The sequence below is a fragment of the Phocoena sinus genome, chromosome X, assembly GCF_008692025.1.
Source record: "Phocoena sinus isolate mPhoSin1 chromosome X, mPhoSin1.pri, whole genome shotgun sequence".
NCBI classification, from domain to species: Eukaryota; Metazoa; Chordata; class Mammalia; order Artiodactyla; family Phocoenidae; genus Phocoena; species Phocoena sinus.
This window is the reverse complement of record NC_045784.1, coordinates 127,513,386-127,531,289: the sequence shown is the minus strand read 5'-3', so window position 1 is coordinate 127,531,289 and position 17,904 is coordinate 127,513,386. Positions and strand designations below refer to the sequence as shown.

The 17,904-nt window shown below is 50.3% G+C and overlaps 1 protein-coding gene across 1 annotated transcript; it reads left to right on the top strand.

The window, feature by feature from the left end:
- The first annotated feature begins 5,169 nt into the window (after positions 1-5,169).
- On the top strand, positions 5,170-17,544 carry LOC116747246 (probable glutamate--tRNA ligase, mitochondrial). The gene is given in 6 exon segments (XM_032619022.1): positions 5,170-5,320; positions 6,301-6,533; positions 8,144-8,214; positions 9,157-9,347; positions 15,831-16,316; positions 16,319-17,544. Coding segments are annotated over 6 exon segments (2,358 nt in total).
- The last annotated feature ends 360 nt before the right edge of the window (positions 17,545-17,904 follow it).

Here is a 17,904-nt window from a genome sequence, read left to right as displayed (position 1 = left end):
GGTCCATTCTCTATGTCTGCGTCTTTATTCCTGTCCCGCCCCTAGGTTCTTCAGAACCATTTATTTTTAGATTCCATATATATGTGTTAGCATACGGTATTTGTTTTTCTCTTTCTGACTTACTTCACTCTGTATGACAGACTCTAGGTCCATCCACCTCACTACAAATAACTCAATTTCATTTCCTTTTATGGTTGAGTAATATTCCATTGTATATATGTGCCACATCTTCTTTATCCATTCATCTGTCATTGGACATTTAGGTTGTTTTCATGTCCTGGCTGTTGTAAATAGTTTTGCAGTGAACATTGGGGTGCATGTGTTTTTTTGGTTTTTTTTTTTAGCATCTTTATTGGAGTATAATTGCTTTATAATGGTGTGTTAGTTTCTGCTTTATAACAAAGTGAATCAGTTATACATATGTTCCCATATCTCTTCCCTCTTGCGTCTCCTTCCCTCCCACCCTCCCTATCCCACCCCTCTAGGTGGTCACAAAGCACCGAGCTGATCTCCCTGTGCTATGCGGCTGCTTCCCACTAGCTATCTACCTTACGTTTGGTAGTGTATATATGTCCATGCCACTCTCTCACTTTGTCACAGCTTACCCTTCCCCCTCCCCATATCCTCAAGTCCATTCTCTAGTAGGTCTGCGTCTTTATTCCCATCTTGCCCCTAGGTTCTTCATGACCTTTTTTTTCCCTTAGATTCCATATATATGTGTTAGCATACGGTATTCGTTTTTCTCTTTCTGACTTACTTCACTCTGTATGACAGACTCTAGGCCCATCCACCTCACTACAAATAACTCAATTTCGTTTCTTTTATGGCTGAGTAATATTCCATTGTATATACGTGCCACATCTTCTTTATCCATTCATCTGTCATTGGACACTTAGGTTGTTTTCGTGTCCTGACTGTTGTAAATAGTTCTGCAGTGAACATTGGGGTGCATGTGTCTTCCTGAGTTATGGTTTTCTCTGGGTATATATATGCCCAGTAGTGGGATGTCTGGGTCACATGGTAGTTCTATAGAGGGTGTAGAGCAAAGGGAACGCTCCTGCACTGTTGGTGGGGATGTAAGTTGATACAGCCCCTATGGAGAACAGTATGGAGGTTCCTTACAAAACTAAAACTAGAACTACCATGTGACCCAGCAATCCCTCATTCTTTAAAGCAGGGGTGATTGCAGTACGTACCTCATGGGGTTGTTGTCAAGATGAAATGAAGTAGCATACGTTAATAATGTGTCAATCTATATTCACCCCTGTGCCCGGCGCCTGGCACATAGTAAGTGCTCTGTTCAAGGCAGCCATCAGTGTCATGACTGGTGCTATATGCTAACTGACTGAGGGGAAGATGAAGGCCCCCACCATTCTGTTTCATCAAGACTGCCAGCCTGAGGAGCGTTTCCAGGACACTCGGGGTCAGTGGGAGCAAGGAGACTGCAGGCTGATGTCTCCAATCAGGCCCCTTTCCCAGGAGTCCTGGCAAGGGGAGTTCCATGTGTTTTTGCATAAAGAACACTGACCCTGATATACTGGTGGAGGGCTTGGTGAGCCCCTGCCATACCTCGGGGGTCTTTTATGTAGCAAGACAAAACTATTCACTGGTTATTTTTTACTGAAGTGTAGTTTCATTGGTTATGTAGAAGTTCTCCTCGCCCTCTGAGAAGAGTGGCTACAGCACCTGGAGTAGCCATCGCGTGGAAAGGCTGGGAGAGAAAACTGAACGTTAATAAAAGAGAGAACGCTCTAGGACGTGTGATATGAAGCCCTCTGTCATCTCCCCTGTGAGATCTTTGGTAAAGCCAACCTTGTTCACCGATGCTTTTTTTTTTCCTGTTAAGATTTTTTTTAACGTAAAGGTAAAAGTCATTATCAAGATTGTTCACTGATGCTTTTGATGTGTGTAGCTTCTTTCCGGAGAATGTGAAAAGGAGCTGGGTGTTGTGCGGGGCAAGTGCTTGGGTTGCAAGGGTCTAGGTCTGGGGCTCTGAGAGGGAGCGCCTATGCTAAGGAGGCCCACAGTTGTGTGATCTCAGCCATGGAGTCATGGTGTCATAGCCGCTCTTCTGCCTTCGTGTCTACAAATGCTTTCTGGTGGGTGAGTGGTGTGTTTCTCTGAAACACAGGTAGAAGTATTGTGAAGATAGCTGAATCGTGAACTCTCTTCGGAAATGGTTAAGGGCCCTGGAGAAATGAGGCAAGTCTTGACAGTCAGCACCGGTTTCCTGATGTGCAGAACCCCATACACAATGGGCAGTGGACAGGCATGCTTCTATGGCACCCTGGTACCCACAGCAATAGGTACTTGTATTAGTTTTCTATGGCTGCTCTAAGAAGTTACCATAAATGTAGTGGCTTAAAGCAACACATTTATTCGCTTACAGTTCTAGAGGTCAGAAGTCTAAACTGGGTCAACAGGGCTGTGTTCCTTCTGAAGGCTCTAAGGGAGAATCCATTTCCTTTCCTTTTCTACTTTTTAGAGACTGCCTGCACTCCTTGGCTCAAGGCCCCTTCGTGCATCTTCAAAGCCGACAGCGCACCGTCTTCAAATCTCTCCATCTTGTTCCCTCTCTCTCTCTCTCTTTCTCTGACTCTGCTTCCATCATCACATGTCCTTCTCTGACTCTGACCTTCCTGCCTGATAATTACCTTAGGCCCACCTGGATAATCTAGGACATTCTCCCCATCTCTAGATACTTAATCACATCTGCAAAGTCTCTTTCGCCATGTAAGTTACCATATACTCCCAGGTCGTGGGGATTAGGACATGGACATCTTAGGAGGGCATTATTCTGCCAGATACAGTACAGGCAAACCTCGTAGATATTGCAGGTTCCGTTCGAACCGCCACAAAAGACGATACCACAATAAACTGAGTCACGCGAATTTTCTGGTTTCCCAGTGCATATACAAGTCATGTCTACACTATACTGTAGTTTATTAAGTGTGCAACAGCATTATGTCTAGAAAAACAATTGTACATAACTCTATTTAGAATACCTCATTGCTAAGAAAAATCCATCCTCTGACCATGCAGGGTTGCCACAAACCTTCAATTTGTAAAGAACGCAATATGCCTGCACAGTTTCTCCCGTTGGCATTTGTTTGGTTGGTTCCGAGGGCATCTGGGTCTGGGACTTGGAGCTTTCTGGGAAACCATCACTGGGGGCTGGACTCCAACCCAAATAGTTCTACTATTTGGGATATATTTGAGGTAATGGCAGCAGGACTGGAAGTCTCCATCTTATAGATGAGGCCCAAGGCAGTTGAGCAACTTGCTCTGGTTAATGAGAGGCACAGCAAGGACTTAAATACATATACACCGCTGCCCCACCCAGCACTGCTGGCCAGATGGGCCAGGTGGGTCCTAGTGGCTAGAGGTACCCCTCTCTGTGCACAGATCCCCTCTGGGTCCTCCAGGGCTAGAGGTGTTCAGGGTATAGAAGTAGGCTCTAGAGGCCCTCCTGGCATGAGCCCTGTAGTGGATTGACTGGTGATCCCCAAAAGATGTGTCCACCTTGAGCCTGGGACCTTATTTAGAAAAAGGGTCTTTGTAGATGTAATTAAGGATCTCAAGGAAGGGCGGGCCCTGAACCCAATAACAAGTTTCTTTATAAGAGGAGAGGAGAGGAGGGGAGAAGGTGATATGAAGATAGAGGCAGAGGTCAGAGTGACGCATCTATAAGTCAAGGAACGCCGAGGATGGCCGGCAAACCACCAGAAGCCAGGAGAGAGGAACAGATGCCCCTCAGAGCCTCCACAAGGAGCCAACTGTGCCCATACCTTGATTTCAGACTTCCCGCTTCCAGAACTGGGAGAGAAGAAGTGACTATTGTTTTAAGTCTCCCGGTTTGTGGTACTTTCTTACAGCAGCCTCAGGAAGCAAGCTCAAAGGCTGAGTCAATGCGCGCAGGCCCATAGGAGTTAGCAGAGTTTCTGTGGCCTAATGATTCCTTCAGCCTGTCCCTACTGGGCTCTGGGACAGACCACGCCCCTGCTCCTTTCTTAGGGTGGCAGCAGGAATGGAGGAGCCGCCCAGCTACGGGAGGAGCCGCGTCTGAGTCCCCCAGCGAGCATCAGCTGAGCTCATAGAGCAACACCCCTGGCCTGGGCTGCCGCAGGTGACTGCGGGTGTGGCCTGTTGATTGCCGCAGAAGCGGGGCTGGGGTCAGCAGCTGACCGGGCACGCGCCCACAGTCCTGCACAGCCCCCAGAAGGGCCGGACTCTCAGTTCTGCCAGAGGCATGTGGCACGCTGACCGTCAGGGGGCATCGCTGCACCAGCAGACGTTGAGGCTTCTGTCTGTCCGTCCCTGGGTAGCACCAAGGATGCCAGGACCAGATGAGTGAAGTCCAGGCTGGCTAGGGAGACCCGGCAGTAGGGTCCCTTGGCTTGAGCTGACCATAAGGGCCCCTCCTGTGCAGAGAAAGCGTTCCAGATCAGCCCGAGGGAAACAGCCTGGAACCAGGCCACGAATGGGGGAGGGCGTGGGGAGCTGGCAGAATGAAGGTGAGCAGGGGTGAAGTGAGGACTTCCATGTCAGAGGTGAAGTGAACTTGCCAGTGGGAAGGCTTGGCCCAGAGGAAGCCGGGCAGCGTTAGCCAGGGCTCCTCCTGGCTGCCCGTGGCCCTGGCCTGAGTGCTGGGAGCAGGCCAAGTTGCCACTGCAGTTCCCCTTTCCCACCCCAACCAGCCCAAGGGCACGTCGCCCCTGGAAATGGAAAGGGGCTGTCTGTCCCCTTACCCTGGCCGCTGTTCCAGGAGCTAAGGAATGCTGCCCTCCACCCTGACCGAACTCACCGGAAGGTCGTGGAAAACAGCTCTGCAGAGCCACACCAGAGGCTACGCAGTCCTAGAGGATCGGAGCGCGTGACCTGTACCCTGAGCCAGCTTCTCATGGAAACTGAGCCTGGCTGAAGCTAGTGACCCTGCTGGCACCAGGTGACAGAGGCCCTTCTATTCTCCATGCTCAGAGGCAGCAGCAGTGATACAAACCCCAAAGCACATCTTCTTTCAGGGAGGTGGGCAGTTTGTCCAGAAATTTCAGCTTCCCCAGATAATCCACGTGATTAACCAAAATCACCACCCAGATCTCTGTCGCCGAAGCTGTCGTTTCAAGGGACAGCAGTAGCCTCTATAGACCATGAATCCTAGAGTCTGAGAACATGGGGGCCATTCAACCATGGTGGTATACGTTGGAAGCAATGCAGCAGGGCAAACCCCAGTGCCGGGCCAAGATGCCAGCCACCCTAGGGCAGCCGCTGAAGGGGCAAAGTGTCAGAGGTGGTCTTATACTATTTTCCAAAAGAGCCGATAGTAAGTCCCGGCTGGGAAGAGGGCCCTTTATATTGTTGCCACCATAGCAGGCCACCCAGGGCCATTTGATACTGAGAACATGGTGCCGGGGGTGTCTGGGGGCACTGATGTCCCCCAAGATGCCACTGCTACAGATAGGAGAACTCGGTCCAAAAGCCAATCTGGGGAACCCCAAGGACTCCACAACCCAGTCCCCCCAGTCCCTAGAACAGCAACACCACTGACATCATCACAGACACGCCCCCCTTTCCCAGGTCACAGCGCCATCTTGAATAGACAGATGTCCTTGTCATGATCACATGCTTTACCCTGGGCACTGGGCCTCTATCAGTTCCAGCCGCCACCCTTCCTTCCAACAGAAAAATGTTCTGTCTGTAGGGGAAGCCTCCCACTTGACCTCCAATCCTAGCCCTTGAATCATAGCCCCACTCTGGAAAGTTCTCTTCACAGGCCTTCACATTTGGCCAGACCAAAGACATACAGTCAGACAGACCTGGATTAGCTATCCAGGACCACCATAAGAACGGGTCGACACCTTACAGAAAATCATTTCTCTCCTAACCAGTCGATAAATGTATCACAAATCCAGCCCTGGGCTCAGCTAGGGAGGTGACAGTGTGGTGGCTAAGAGTGTGGCTCTGGAGCCAGACTGCCTGGGTTCAGATCTGGACTATTAGCTGTGTGACGCTGAGCGAAGTACTTAACCTCTCTGTGCTTCACTCTCCTCTTCACTAAAATAGGGATGATAACAGTACCCATCTCAGGGTCATTGCAAGGAGTGTGTGTGTGCACAGTGGAATCCCAGAACTCTACCACCACCACATCCAGCCCCACCCCCATATCTCCAGGGTGACAAAACTCCCCCGTCCGGCTATCTCACCGCGCGAATTGATCCTCAGTGGCTCATCGGCTCCTTCAACCACAACAGTGTCCCTCAGCAGCTAGGGCTTCCCTGAAGCCCGAGTGCCCCTCTCTAGTAGGCAGCCTACGCCTGGAGAAGTTGCAGTACCCTCCCCAAGGAAGACCCCCGAGAATACTCCTCAAGCCTCAAAGCAAGGCAGAGCATGCCCCCATTGGTGCCAGGTGCCTAGGGGAGCTGAGGATCTCAGGAGCAAGCAGCCACGCAGATCCCCCCTTCTACAACTCAGCCCCACCGCCTCGTGTCCTCCTAACTAGCCAAGAACAGGGACCAGAGAACACTCTGGGGAAAGTGGTAAGCTCGTAGCAGCTACTCCTCTGCCCACTCTATACAGGCCGTTACCTGGAGCAATAGGACAGGATGAACCGGAGGCGAGCCGTAGAAAGCTGCCTCCCAGGCCGAAAAGGCAGAGATGGACGTTGTTCATTCATTCATTCATTCACCATTCATTCATTCAACAATATCTATTACGCTCGGCACTTTCTAGTTACCTAGGATACAGCAGTGACCAAAAGAGACGGAATCTCTGCCGTCATTGAACTCATCGCTAGTTGGGAGAGACGGGCAATGAAATAAATAAAATATATAGTATGTCAGATGGCAGGAAGTGCTATGGAGAAAAAAAAAGCAGAGTAGGGGAGGGTCAGGAAGTTGTCATTTTAATAGGCTCGTAGGGAAAGGCCCCATAAAGGAGCTGCAAGAGGGAGCCCTGGGATTTTCTGCAGGAAGAGTGTTCAAAGCAAAGGGAGCAGCCAGTGAGAGGGTCCTGCTAAGGGCCAGCAAGGAGGCCAGGTAGCTGGAACAGAGTGAACATGAGGGAAAGTGGTAGGAGACGTGGTCAGAAAACTAACAGGAAGCCAGATTACATAGGGCTTTGTAGGGCTTTGGGCTTTTCCTTGGAGTGTAATGGGGAGACACGGGGGAGCTTCTGAGCGCAGTAGGGATGTGATCTGGGTTATGATCTAACAGGACTGTTCTACCTACCATGGTGAGAACAGACCAAAGGGAATGTTTTCTTTAACGCACGTCTTGGTCCGTTCGCCCTGCTATCATGATACTCTAGGCTGGGATTTTGTATTCAACAGACATTTGTTTCTTACAGTTCTGGAGTATGGAAGTCCGGGATCAAGGTGCTGGCAGGTTTGATGTCTGGGCAGCCACTCGCATCCAAGTGGAGATGTTGAGTTGGCAGTAAGATATGAGATTCTGGGCCAGGTTGGAGGTAAAATTCAGGAGTCAACGGTATATGAATTGTATTTAAAGTCATGAGACTGGGTGAGAACACCGTCAGGAGTGGGGATAGAAAAGAGAAGTTCAGGTTATGAGCTCTGGGTCACTGTAAATTATGACATGGAGAAGATGAGGAGAAGCTGCCGCTAGTAAGAGAAAAAGCAGAATGTGTTGTTCTAGAACCAGCCCACTGGGGCATCTCCCCTACCCCAACCTCCCCACAGCCAAGCACACACACACACCTAGAGGTCTGGGCCCCTCCTATGAACTCAGGAACAGAAGAACAAGCCAGCCATGGTTCCTCACTCAGAGGTCTGGGTCCCAGCCCACGGGCCCCCTCTACATACAGGGCCACCAGCACTAGCCAGTACCCACTGCCAAGGTCTGAGTTCCCACCTCATGGGCCCCTCTTCCACGCTCAGAGACACCAGCACCAGCCATCTGCACCACATCCTCAGAAGTCCTGATCCAGGTTTACAGGGCCCCTCTTATAAGTTTCCAAGCTGCAGTGTTCTCCTCTGTTCCCTTAGCCCAGTGGTGGGAGCTGCTTCCCGCAGTCGCTCCCATGATGCCTTTATGTTCTCTTTTTACCCTTTAAGTTACCCAGTTAACAACTTTTCCCTAAATCACAATTCTCTGTTCAAATATCTGGCATGTTTTTGTCTCCTGAATAGATCCTGGCGGATACAAGATCGTTTGGTCAGAAGTTCAAGGTAAGGAGAAACAACGGTGTTGGAAGAATCAGGTATGTGGATATTAGAATCAGCAAAGATTACTGGAGGAAGTGTTAGAGAGAGTGACGGTGAGCCAGGAACTACAGTTTCCAAGGAGTGAAGGAGAATGACCCAGAAGTCTGTAGATGGCTCTGCCACAAAGAGCAGTAGCAGATGGTACAGTTGATGGCAGGAGATTCAGAACCGACATCAAGATCAAGAGCCACGGGAGATGGAGTCAGTCTGTGGATGTCCTTTGTCACTAGACTAAAGACCAGCAGGAGTCCTGGGAACTGGGTGGTGCTTTGAATCGTGTCTCACCGCTACCCTGAGGGGTCATATGGGTGAGAGCTGTGCCTGGTCGGCGGACCGCAGAAGGTCTGAGGAGGGATGCAAGTGTGCCATTCCTTTTAAACTTTTTTTTTTTTTTTTTTTTTTTTTTTGCGGTACGCGGGCCTCTCACTGTCGTGGCCTCTCCCGTTGCGGAGCACAGGCTCCGGACACGCAGGCTCAGCGGCTATGGCTCGTGGGCCCAGCCGCTCCGCGGCATGTGGGATCTTCCCGGACCAGGGCACGAACCCGTGTCCCCTGCATCGGCAGGCGGACTCTCAACCACTGCGCCACCAGGGAAGCCCCAAAGTGTGCCATTCCTTATCCCTGGCTTCAAGCAGGAAGAAGCTTGCAAACACCAGAGACATGGGACCATGGCCTTCTATGGCTCTGTGTCCACTCCCAGCCTGGGCCACGGAAAGGGTAGCGAGGAGGGCAGATGCACCACCTCCCTTACTCCTCCCCAACTGCCCTGTGATGTGGTGAGACATCCCAGGAACTGCTGGGCCTCCTTGTCTGGCCCAGGGGGGACTTCCACCCCAGGATAAGGACCCTTACTTATCATGGCATCATGGACATTCCTGGAACAGCTGGATTCGGAAAGTCCTCCCCTGGCCTTAAAACCTATACTTGCACTCGAGCAGGCAGGGGCCAGGTGGCAACTTCAGGAAGTTCCAGAGTCTATGGAGCTCTCCATCTGGAAAATGGATCTCAGACCCTTCAGTGGCCCGGGAACGGGAAGCTACTGCCTACCTGCATGCCCTGGCAATGGGGAAGGCCATCAAAAGCCCCCACGACTCTTTGTCTGCTAGAGGCTCCCTGGCCACAGAAAAGGGTATTCCCCAGCATGATCAGGCAGCCTGAGCGCTCCTGAGTGGGGAATTCCCGGGCTCTTCATCACCTTTCAACCTGGAATTTACCAGCACTACAAACAGCTCCATCCAAAGCCCCTTTTTGGTCCATCCTCTCCACAGCTGCCATGGTGAGCTTTGCAAACATAAATCAGATCACACCACTGCCCTGATTAAGACCTCTCCGTGGTCTTAGGAGAGGAGGCTCTGAAGCTGGCTACAGCTGAGGACTGCCCTTAGCTCCCAGAGACCTCTCTGTTGTTTTTGGCTTGGGTTTTTTTTTTTTTTTTGACATATAACATTGTGTAAGTTTAAGATCTACACTGTGTTGGTTTGACACATGGTCCTTCAGTGAGTCGACGGCAGAGCTGGAGTTAAGCTCCGGTCCCCTATCTCCCAGCACCGTCCTCTGCCCACAGAACCAGGCTGCTTACAGAAGAAAGAAAACTAACTCCTGCTCCCCCTGGGTTATCCTAAGGCAGCCTCATCTACAGGCCCACAGAGACTTTCCGTTTCCTCCCATTCACCTTGTGGAGTCAAATAGTCCTGGGTTTGAAATCAGACTTGGCCACTTCCTAGCTATATGTCTTTAAACAGCCATTTAACCTCACTCCACCTCAGCTTCCTCACGTATAAAATGGAGCAAATGGTACCCTCATCATAGGGCTATTGTGAGAATTAATGAGCGAATGTATATAAAAAAGTTAGCACTTCCCTGGTGGTCCAGTGAGTAGGACACCGTGCTCCCGGTGCAGGGGCCCCGGGTTCAATCCCTGGTCGGGGAACTAGATCCCGCACGCGTGCCGTGACTAAGAGTCTGCATGCCGCAACTAGGAGTCCACATGCCACAACTAAGAAGTCTGCATGCCTCAGCTAGGAAATCAGCATGCCACAACTAAAAAGAAGACCCCGCATGCCACAACGAAGATCCCGCGTGCTGCAACTAAGACCCAGTGCAGCCAAAATAAATACATTTTAAAAAAGAAGTTAGCACCGTGTTGGCAGATCTTAAACAATAAAAGGTTGCCATCATCATCATCACCATCATCATCCCCATCACTACGAACATCACCATGACTACTATTGGCACGGAGCTTCTGTTTTCTCTAGCCACCCCAGCTCTCATGGTCTACCCTCTCACCAATCCCTTCCATGCTCTCGATCCATTGGCCCCTACTGCTCTCACCCTGCCAAACCTCAACCCTGGATTGAACCCACCTCCTGCCTGCTCATCCCGCAGCCTGAAGGTTAGGGACACCCCAAGTTGAGGATTTTCTGCCTCGGCTGGGCCCTCGCCACCACCTGGATCACAGCAATCTTTCTCCTTGTACCTAGCACAGTTTTTTAAATGCCCCATGGAAAGTTTTCTGAACTTCCACCGTCTGTGTAAGCTCCCATTTCACCTCCCTCCTCCTCACTCTGAGCAGATAAAAAAATGTCTTAATAACCCCCCCCAAAATTAAGGCCTAAATGGGAGAAGTCCCATCATACCTTGGACCTTGCTCTCCTCTACATCCCTCCAGATGGCTTCCCTGTGGCAGCAGTGGTTAAGAATCCGCCTGCCAATGCAGGGGACATGGGTTTGAGCCCTGGTCCGGGAAGATCCCACATGCCACAGAGCAACTAAGTCCATGCGCCACAGGTCCTCCCCTCTCCATCCCAGGTTGGCCCTTCCCCAGGACTCTGGATCCCATGACCTCCAGCCTCCCAGCACATAACTGACCCGCTCTCCCCCTTTCTTCCCTTGTCTTTCCACCCTTTCCCTCTTCTCTGGGAGGCAGTGCCATAAGCTGGCTAACAGCACAAGCCCTGGGGTTACCTGCATGGGATCAGAACCAGCTCTGCCCCTTATTAGCTCAGTAACCTAAGGTAGGTCCAAGCCTGTATTCCCTCAGCTGTAAACTTGGGCTAATAATAGCATCTACCAAGCTCACAGGATTGTAGTGAGGATCAAATGAGATAATGCATGAATGGCTTTTAAAGTACAGTCTGCCCAATCATTAGTCATGGTTCCTGGCCTCTTCACACCAGCCAAGGCAACCTTGTTGCTTATATCCTTACCAAAGTATCCTTTCCTTGACTCCACGCGCCTCCAGCTACCGCCCTTGGCTCTGCTCCTTTTTATAGCAAAACTCCTCCAAAGACAAGCTTATGCTCCTTTTCCCCACTTCTGCTCCTTCCCTTCTTTCCCCAAATCTCTCCAATCTGGCTGACAAACCCACGGCTCCACCAAAACTCGTCTTGTTGAGGCCTTCAATGACGTCCACCTTGCCAAACCCAAGGGCCACTCTCGTTTTCATCTTACTTCGCACAGCTGATGACTCTCTTCTTCTGGAAACACTCTTCCCTTAGCTTCCATGACCCCTACGTGTTCCTGATATGCCTCCTACCTCTCTGGCTACTCCTTCTTCCTCTCCTCTGTGGGCTTTCCTTTCTCTGTGGGTCCCTCAAATGTGAGTGTTTCTTAGGACCCCAGCCCTCTCCTCTTATCATTTGATATTTTCCCCATTGGCAATTTCATGAACAAATAGGTTCAAATCATGGGCAGAGCTCAAGAAGTAGTGCCTAGCTTCCAACCTGAGAAGAACGGTGAGGTTATAAATGGGCCTATCACGGGGTTACACGTTTAGAAGTTGGTGGATTGGTAACAAGTTGGGGAGGGGAGTCCTGAGGTCCTGAGCAATGTGAAAGTATGACATGCCTGTTCCCCTCAAGGTGCTAGCTGCACGGTAGGCCGACTGGCTCAGTGACCTGAGCAGTACTGGACACTCCCTCTCGCACCACAGCCTTCTACCTAGGAAGCCTTTGTCTCCTCCTTGGCTTATGGAAGCTGCTCATAAGAACATGGTGTACAGGCTGGTTCTAAGCAAGTGGGGTCACAAGAAGCAACACAGCAGTGGAAAACTGAGTCCAGGCAGAAAAGTGGAGTAAGCTAGAGGCAGAGGGTGACCTCTCTCATTTGAAATGAGCTCAGAAACTCATTCTTGAGTCTCCAGCAAGGTCAATAGAGGCAGCTGGGCAGAGGGATGAGACCAATTTGCCCAGTCTCCCATTTGGATGTCTCATCTGCTAGGCAAAGCCTGGGATTGGGGACCCTGAGATGATGGCTGGCACCACAGAAGGTGTCCTGGAAGACCTGGTGTTCCTTTAGATGTGGGGTGGTGTCTTAGGTGTTTCTGAGTACAGGTAGTAAAAGCCAGCCTTCCTGTAATGGGGTGATTGCTTGTGGACAACTGTAGGCTGATCGCCCAGATCCAGTGGTTGGAAAGCATGTGGTGCAATCACTTGGCCCATGCCACGCAAAATCCCTAAGGTGTTCTCCAAGGACTCTGCCCTTCTGCTCCACTTGGCATCTGTCTGTGGTGGCAGCGGGCAGGGACGTGGCGATGGGAGGAGACAGAGTGTTGCCCTTAGAAAGACTTAGGGATTACCTTCCAAAACTGGGCCGGGAACTGAGGCCCTGAGTCTAACTCAGTGGCCTGGGAGATAGCTGACTCCTATTTTGAGTGTGGCTTTTTTTTTTTCTGGGGAAGGGACCGGCTGGTAACCACAGGTGAACCAAGCGGTCTCCCGCCGACAACGTATGAGCGTGCCCGCTGCTCCAGATACCCATCAAAATTGTATTGTAGACCTTCCTCATTTGATTCATTCTGCTGGATATGTGGTGGTATCACATAGATGTTTTGGTTTGCATTTTACAATGATCAGTCAAGATGAGCCCATTTCATATACGTATGGACCTTTTGATGTCTTCTTCATGAAGTGTCTCTGAGTCTTTTACTCAGTTTTCTATTAGATCGTCTTTCTCATTATTTGTAGACCTTCATTATACATTTCTTAACATGACTCCTTTGTCATTTCCATATATTTCAATTATCCCCCACTCTGTGGCATGCATTTTCACTTGTGTTTTCTCTTTATGATGTATTTTAATTACAGAAATTATTGATTTTAATGTAGTCCATTTTATTGATTTTTTCCATTGTAGTGTCTCTTGTGTCTAGTTAAGAAATCTTTACCTAAAGTCCTGCAGATATTATCTTGTTTTATCTCCTATAAGATGTGTTGATTTATCTTTCACATTTGGTTATTAATACATCTGGAAGCAGTTTTTGCATATGGCGTGAGGTGGGATCCAAATACGTATTTTCCCATGTGGATATCCAGATGGCCATTTTCCAAAAAGGCCATCCTTTCGCCAATGCACTTCAGTATTATCTTTGACATAAATCAAGTGACATGTGTTGGGTCAGTTTCTAGACTCTCTATTCCATTGCTCAGTTGTTTTTTTTTTTTGTTTTCTTCTGTTTTTTCATATCCCTGTGCCAATAACACATCAACGTAATTACTATGGCTTTACAAGTCTTTTTTTTTTTTTTTTTGAGGTACGCAGGCCTCTTGCTGTCGTGGTCTCTCCCGTTGCGGAGCACAGGCTCCGGACGCGCAGGCTCAGCAGCCGTGGCTCACGGGCCCAGCCGCTCCGCGCCACGTGGGATCCTCCCACACCGGGGCACGAACCCGCGTCCCCCGCATCGGCAGGCGGACTCCCAACCACTGCGCCACCAGGGAAGCCCCTACAAGTCTTGATATATGGTGATGTAAGTGCCCTTCGCTTTGTTCTTCTTCAGGATTATCTTAACTATTTTCAGCCCTTTGTATTTCCATATAAATTTGATAATCAGATTGTCAATGCACAAACACACACACACGGCCTACTGTGATTTTGTATTGCAATCACATTGTGTCTATAGATCAATTTGGGGAGAATTAACTTCTTAACAATATTGATCCTTCCAATCCATGAACGTGATATATATCTCCATTCCTCTAGATTGTCTTTAATTCATCAGCAACGTTCTGTCATATTCAGCGTAGAAATCTTGTGCATCTATTTTTATATTAAATCCTGCATAATTAATGGGTTTTTTGTTGCTACTGTAAATGGTATCATTAAAATCTTTTCCTGTTTGTTTGTTGCTAGTATATAAAATAACATTGCTCATTAATTCTAATGGCTTATCAGTAGATTTTTAAAATTATGCCTGCTCCAGGTTTTAAATTAAAATATTACTAGAGACACTGCATTGGTCCACGAGTCTCTGCTCCCTACCATATTCCATTCTGCTCTGTGCAGATCATAGCATTTACGAGAAGTCCGTTTTGGGTGTAACCTGAGGCTCATGAGACATGCCCCTGGGTTTCTTATGGCAGGAGCCTGAGATTTTAACCAAATGAAATTTAGAAATAGATAAAACCTTTAGTAAGTGTGCATTACTTGTCAAGTATTGCTCTAAGGGACTACTGTTCTTAGTCCTTTGCAGGTGTTAACTCATTTAAGCTCCTTAACAGTCCTGTGAATTAGGTACTGTCGTAATCTCATTGAACAGATGGGGGGAAACTGAGAGAAGACAAAAAACTTTCCCAAGGTCAGCCAACATGTTAGTGGCTAAGCGTTTCGCCGTCACACTATTTGGCCGCTCCTAGTCTATAGAGTCTTCAGCCTGGCTGTCTCAACGTGAGGCTCTCCACCTCCTCGTCCTGAGCCCTGGCTTTCCCCCCAAGTCATCACTCCATCTGGCTACTTCTGGAGATTAAGGGTTCGGGACATCAGGGCAAGCTTCATAGAGGTGAGCTGGTCTTTAAAGGCTGAGGGGGACTGAGCATGTAAAGATGAAGTGAGGAACGGTGTCAAAGACATGGAGAAGAGACAGAGAGAAATACAGAGTACGGGTTCTCGATCTAGGACTGGTCTTGGTGGGACCCAGAGTTTTCATATCAGTTATTGTCATTACCAATATTACTTTTGCCCTTAGTGCTTTCATCAGAACCGTCATACGTGCCACCATTAATGCTAGAGTCATTTGAAAATGCCTCATCTTTGTATTGTTCAGTCACTGCGAAGGTCACATTTCTTCCGTGGTATCATTACAACCTACAATGACTAACGGAAATATTTGAGTGTATCTGTGTTGCAGACCTATGGAAATACATCTTGTTACAGCCTCCCTCCACCCGTTGTGATTAGGTCTGGCCTCACAACTTCCCATACATTAGCAATACCATAAGAGAATACTTGAGGGCGTATCAATGTGTTCTCAGAAAATGTTTCTAGTTTCTTTGCTTGGGATCAAGAACCTTCAAGAGAATGACTGGGGATAGGGCTCGGGTGGTCAGAGGACAGGAACAATCAAGAACCACTGCCTTAAGGATCAGTACGATGGCGTCAAAAGCACAAGCAACGAAAGAAATAAGTTGGACTTTATCAAAATGACAACTTTTTGTGCATCAGAGGACACTACCAAGAAAGTGAAAAGACAGCCCTCAGACTGGGAAAAAAGAATTGCAAATCATATATCTGATAGGGGTCTAGTATCTAGAACATAAAAACGACTCTTGGTCCCCGGAAGTGATGCACCGAGAAGCCCACGTGTGCAATTCTATCCCAACGTGGCGGTGCTCCTGAAGAGGTTGCTGCATCCCCGGAGGCCCCCAGTGGCCTTGGGCCACCCCTGGGACGGGGTGCGAGGCCAGCCTGGGCACCGATTCCAGGGCTGCTGTGCGAGTGCGGTTCGCCCCCAGCCCCACAAGCTTCTTGCACCTGGGCGGCCTCCACACTGCCTTGTACAACTACGTCTTTGCCAAGAAGCACCTGAGGCTGGAGGACATGGATCAGACCTGCCTTGTGCTTGGGGCAGCAGAGAATATTGAGGACATGCTGGAGTGGGCAGGCGTCCCCCCTGACAAGAGCCCCCGCCGGGGAGGTCCTGCAGGGCCCTACCTGGAATCTCAGCGACTTGCGCTCTACACGCATGCTACCGAAGCTCTGCTGAAGAGGGAGGCCCTGAGGAACCATCAGACTCGCCAGTATGACAATCAGTGCCGGAGCCTGAGCCAGGCGCAGGTGGCCCAGAAGCTGGCCAAAGACCCCAAGCATGCCACCCACTTCTGCCCGGAGGGGAGACACCAGCCTTCCAGGACTTGGTGTATGGCTGGAATCCGCACGAGGTGGTCAGCATGGAGGGGGACCCGGTCATCCTGAAGAGTGATGGCTTCCCCACGTACCACCCGGCCTGCGTGGTGATCGACCACCACATGGGCATCAGCCGCTTGCTGCGGGGCTCCGAGTGGCTGGTCCCCACCTCTAAGCACCTGCTCCTCCACCAGGCCCTGGGCTGGCAGCCCCCGCACTTTGCCCACCTGCCCCTGCTTCTCAACAGGGATGGCAGCAAGCTGTCCAAGAGACAAGGGGACATTTGCTGCCGGCGGCTTCCTGCCGATGCCCTGCTTGACATCATCACCAACTGCGGCTCAGGGTTTGCAGAGAACCAGATGGGGAGGGCCTTGCCAGAGCTGATCAAACAGTCTAACCTGACCCGGATCACCTGCCACTCAGCCCTGCTGGACCCGGAAAAGCTCCCAGAATTCAACAGGCTGCACCTCCGCCAGCTGGTGAGCGATGAGACCCAGAGACGCCAACTGGTGGGGAAGCTGCAGGCCCTCGCGGAAGAGACTTTTGGGAGCCAGCTGCAAGACAGGCGTGTGCTGGACGCAGCCTACGTGGAGAGGATCGTCCTGCTGAGACAGGGGCACATTTGCCGCCTGCAGGATTCGGTCTCCCCAGCGCACTCCTACCTGTGGACTCGCCCTGCCGTGGGTCGAGCGCAGCTGGGTGCCGTCTCAGAGAGGGTGGACGTCATTGCCAAGCATGTGCCGGGGCTCTTAGAAGGATCCGGTGGGAACTTAATTCAGGACATGCTGAACGGAGAACTGAAGAAGCTGCCAGAAAGTCTGGAAGGCACCAAACACAGTAACGCGATGAAGCTCCAAAGGAAGTGCGGGAACGAATACAGAAGGTGCTTTCCAGATGGAGAGAAGGTGTGCAGGACAGCGGAGGTGGCCGTGGGAACCGTAGTTGCGGGACCTGCCCTCAGACAGGGGGAGCAGGGGTCTGGACCCTGTCGGAAGCTCGTGGAAGGAACCAAGAGTGGGCACAGAGCCTCCGGGTGCACAGGTGCATTTATGGCGCCACGCCAGGCATGTCCTAATCAGTCGGCCAGTGTCGGCCAGCCACCTCTCACCTCCCTGACTCTGGAAAGGAAGGCCTCATATGTGGTTCTGACACCACAGTACACAGCAGAGGTTAGGAGCTGGTTCACAGAACAGTCACAGCTCATGTTTTAGTCTGCTCGGGCTGCCACAACAGAATACCACAGACTGGTGGCTTAAACAGCAGGAAATGATTTTCTCAGAGTTCTGGAAGCTGGCAGTCCAAGATCAAGGTATCGGCAGATTTCGTTTCTCCTGAGGCCTCTCTCCTCGGCTTGCAGACAGCTGCCCTTTTGCTCTCTCCTCACATGGTATTCCCTCTGTATGTGCCCTCGGTATCTCTCTGTTTGTCCGAACGCCCTCTTCTTAAGAGGACACCAGTCCTCTTAAGTGGACACAGGTGATATTGGGGACATTTCTGCTTTCTGTTTGTCTGCTCCACTAGTTGGCCACCAAAACCAAGATGAAGAAAAGTTCGTCATTACTGGTTGTATG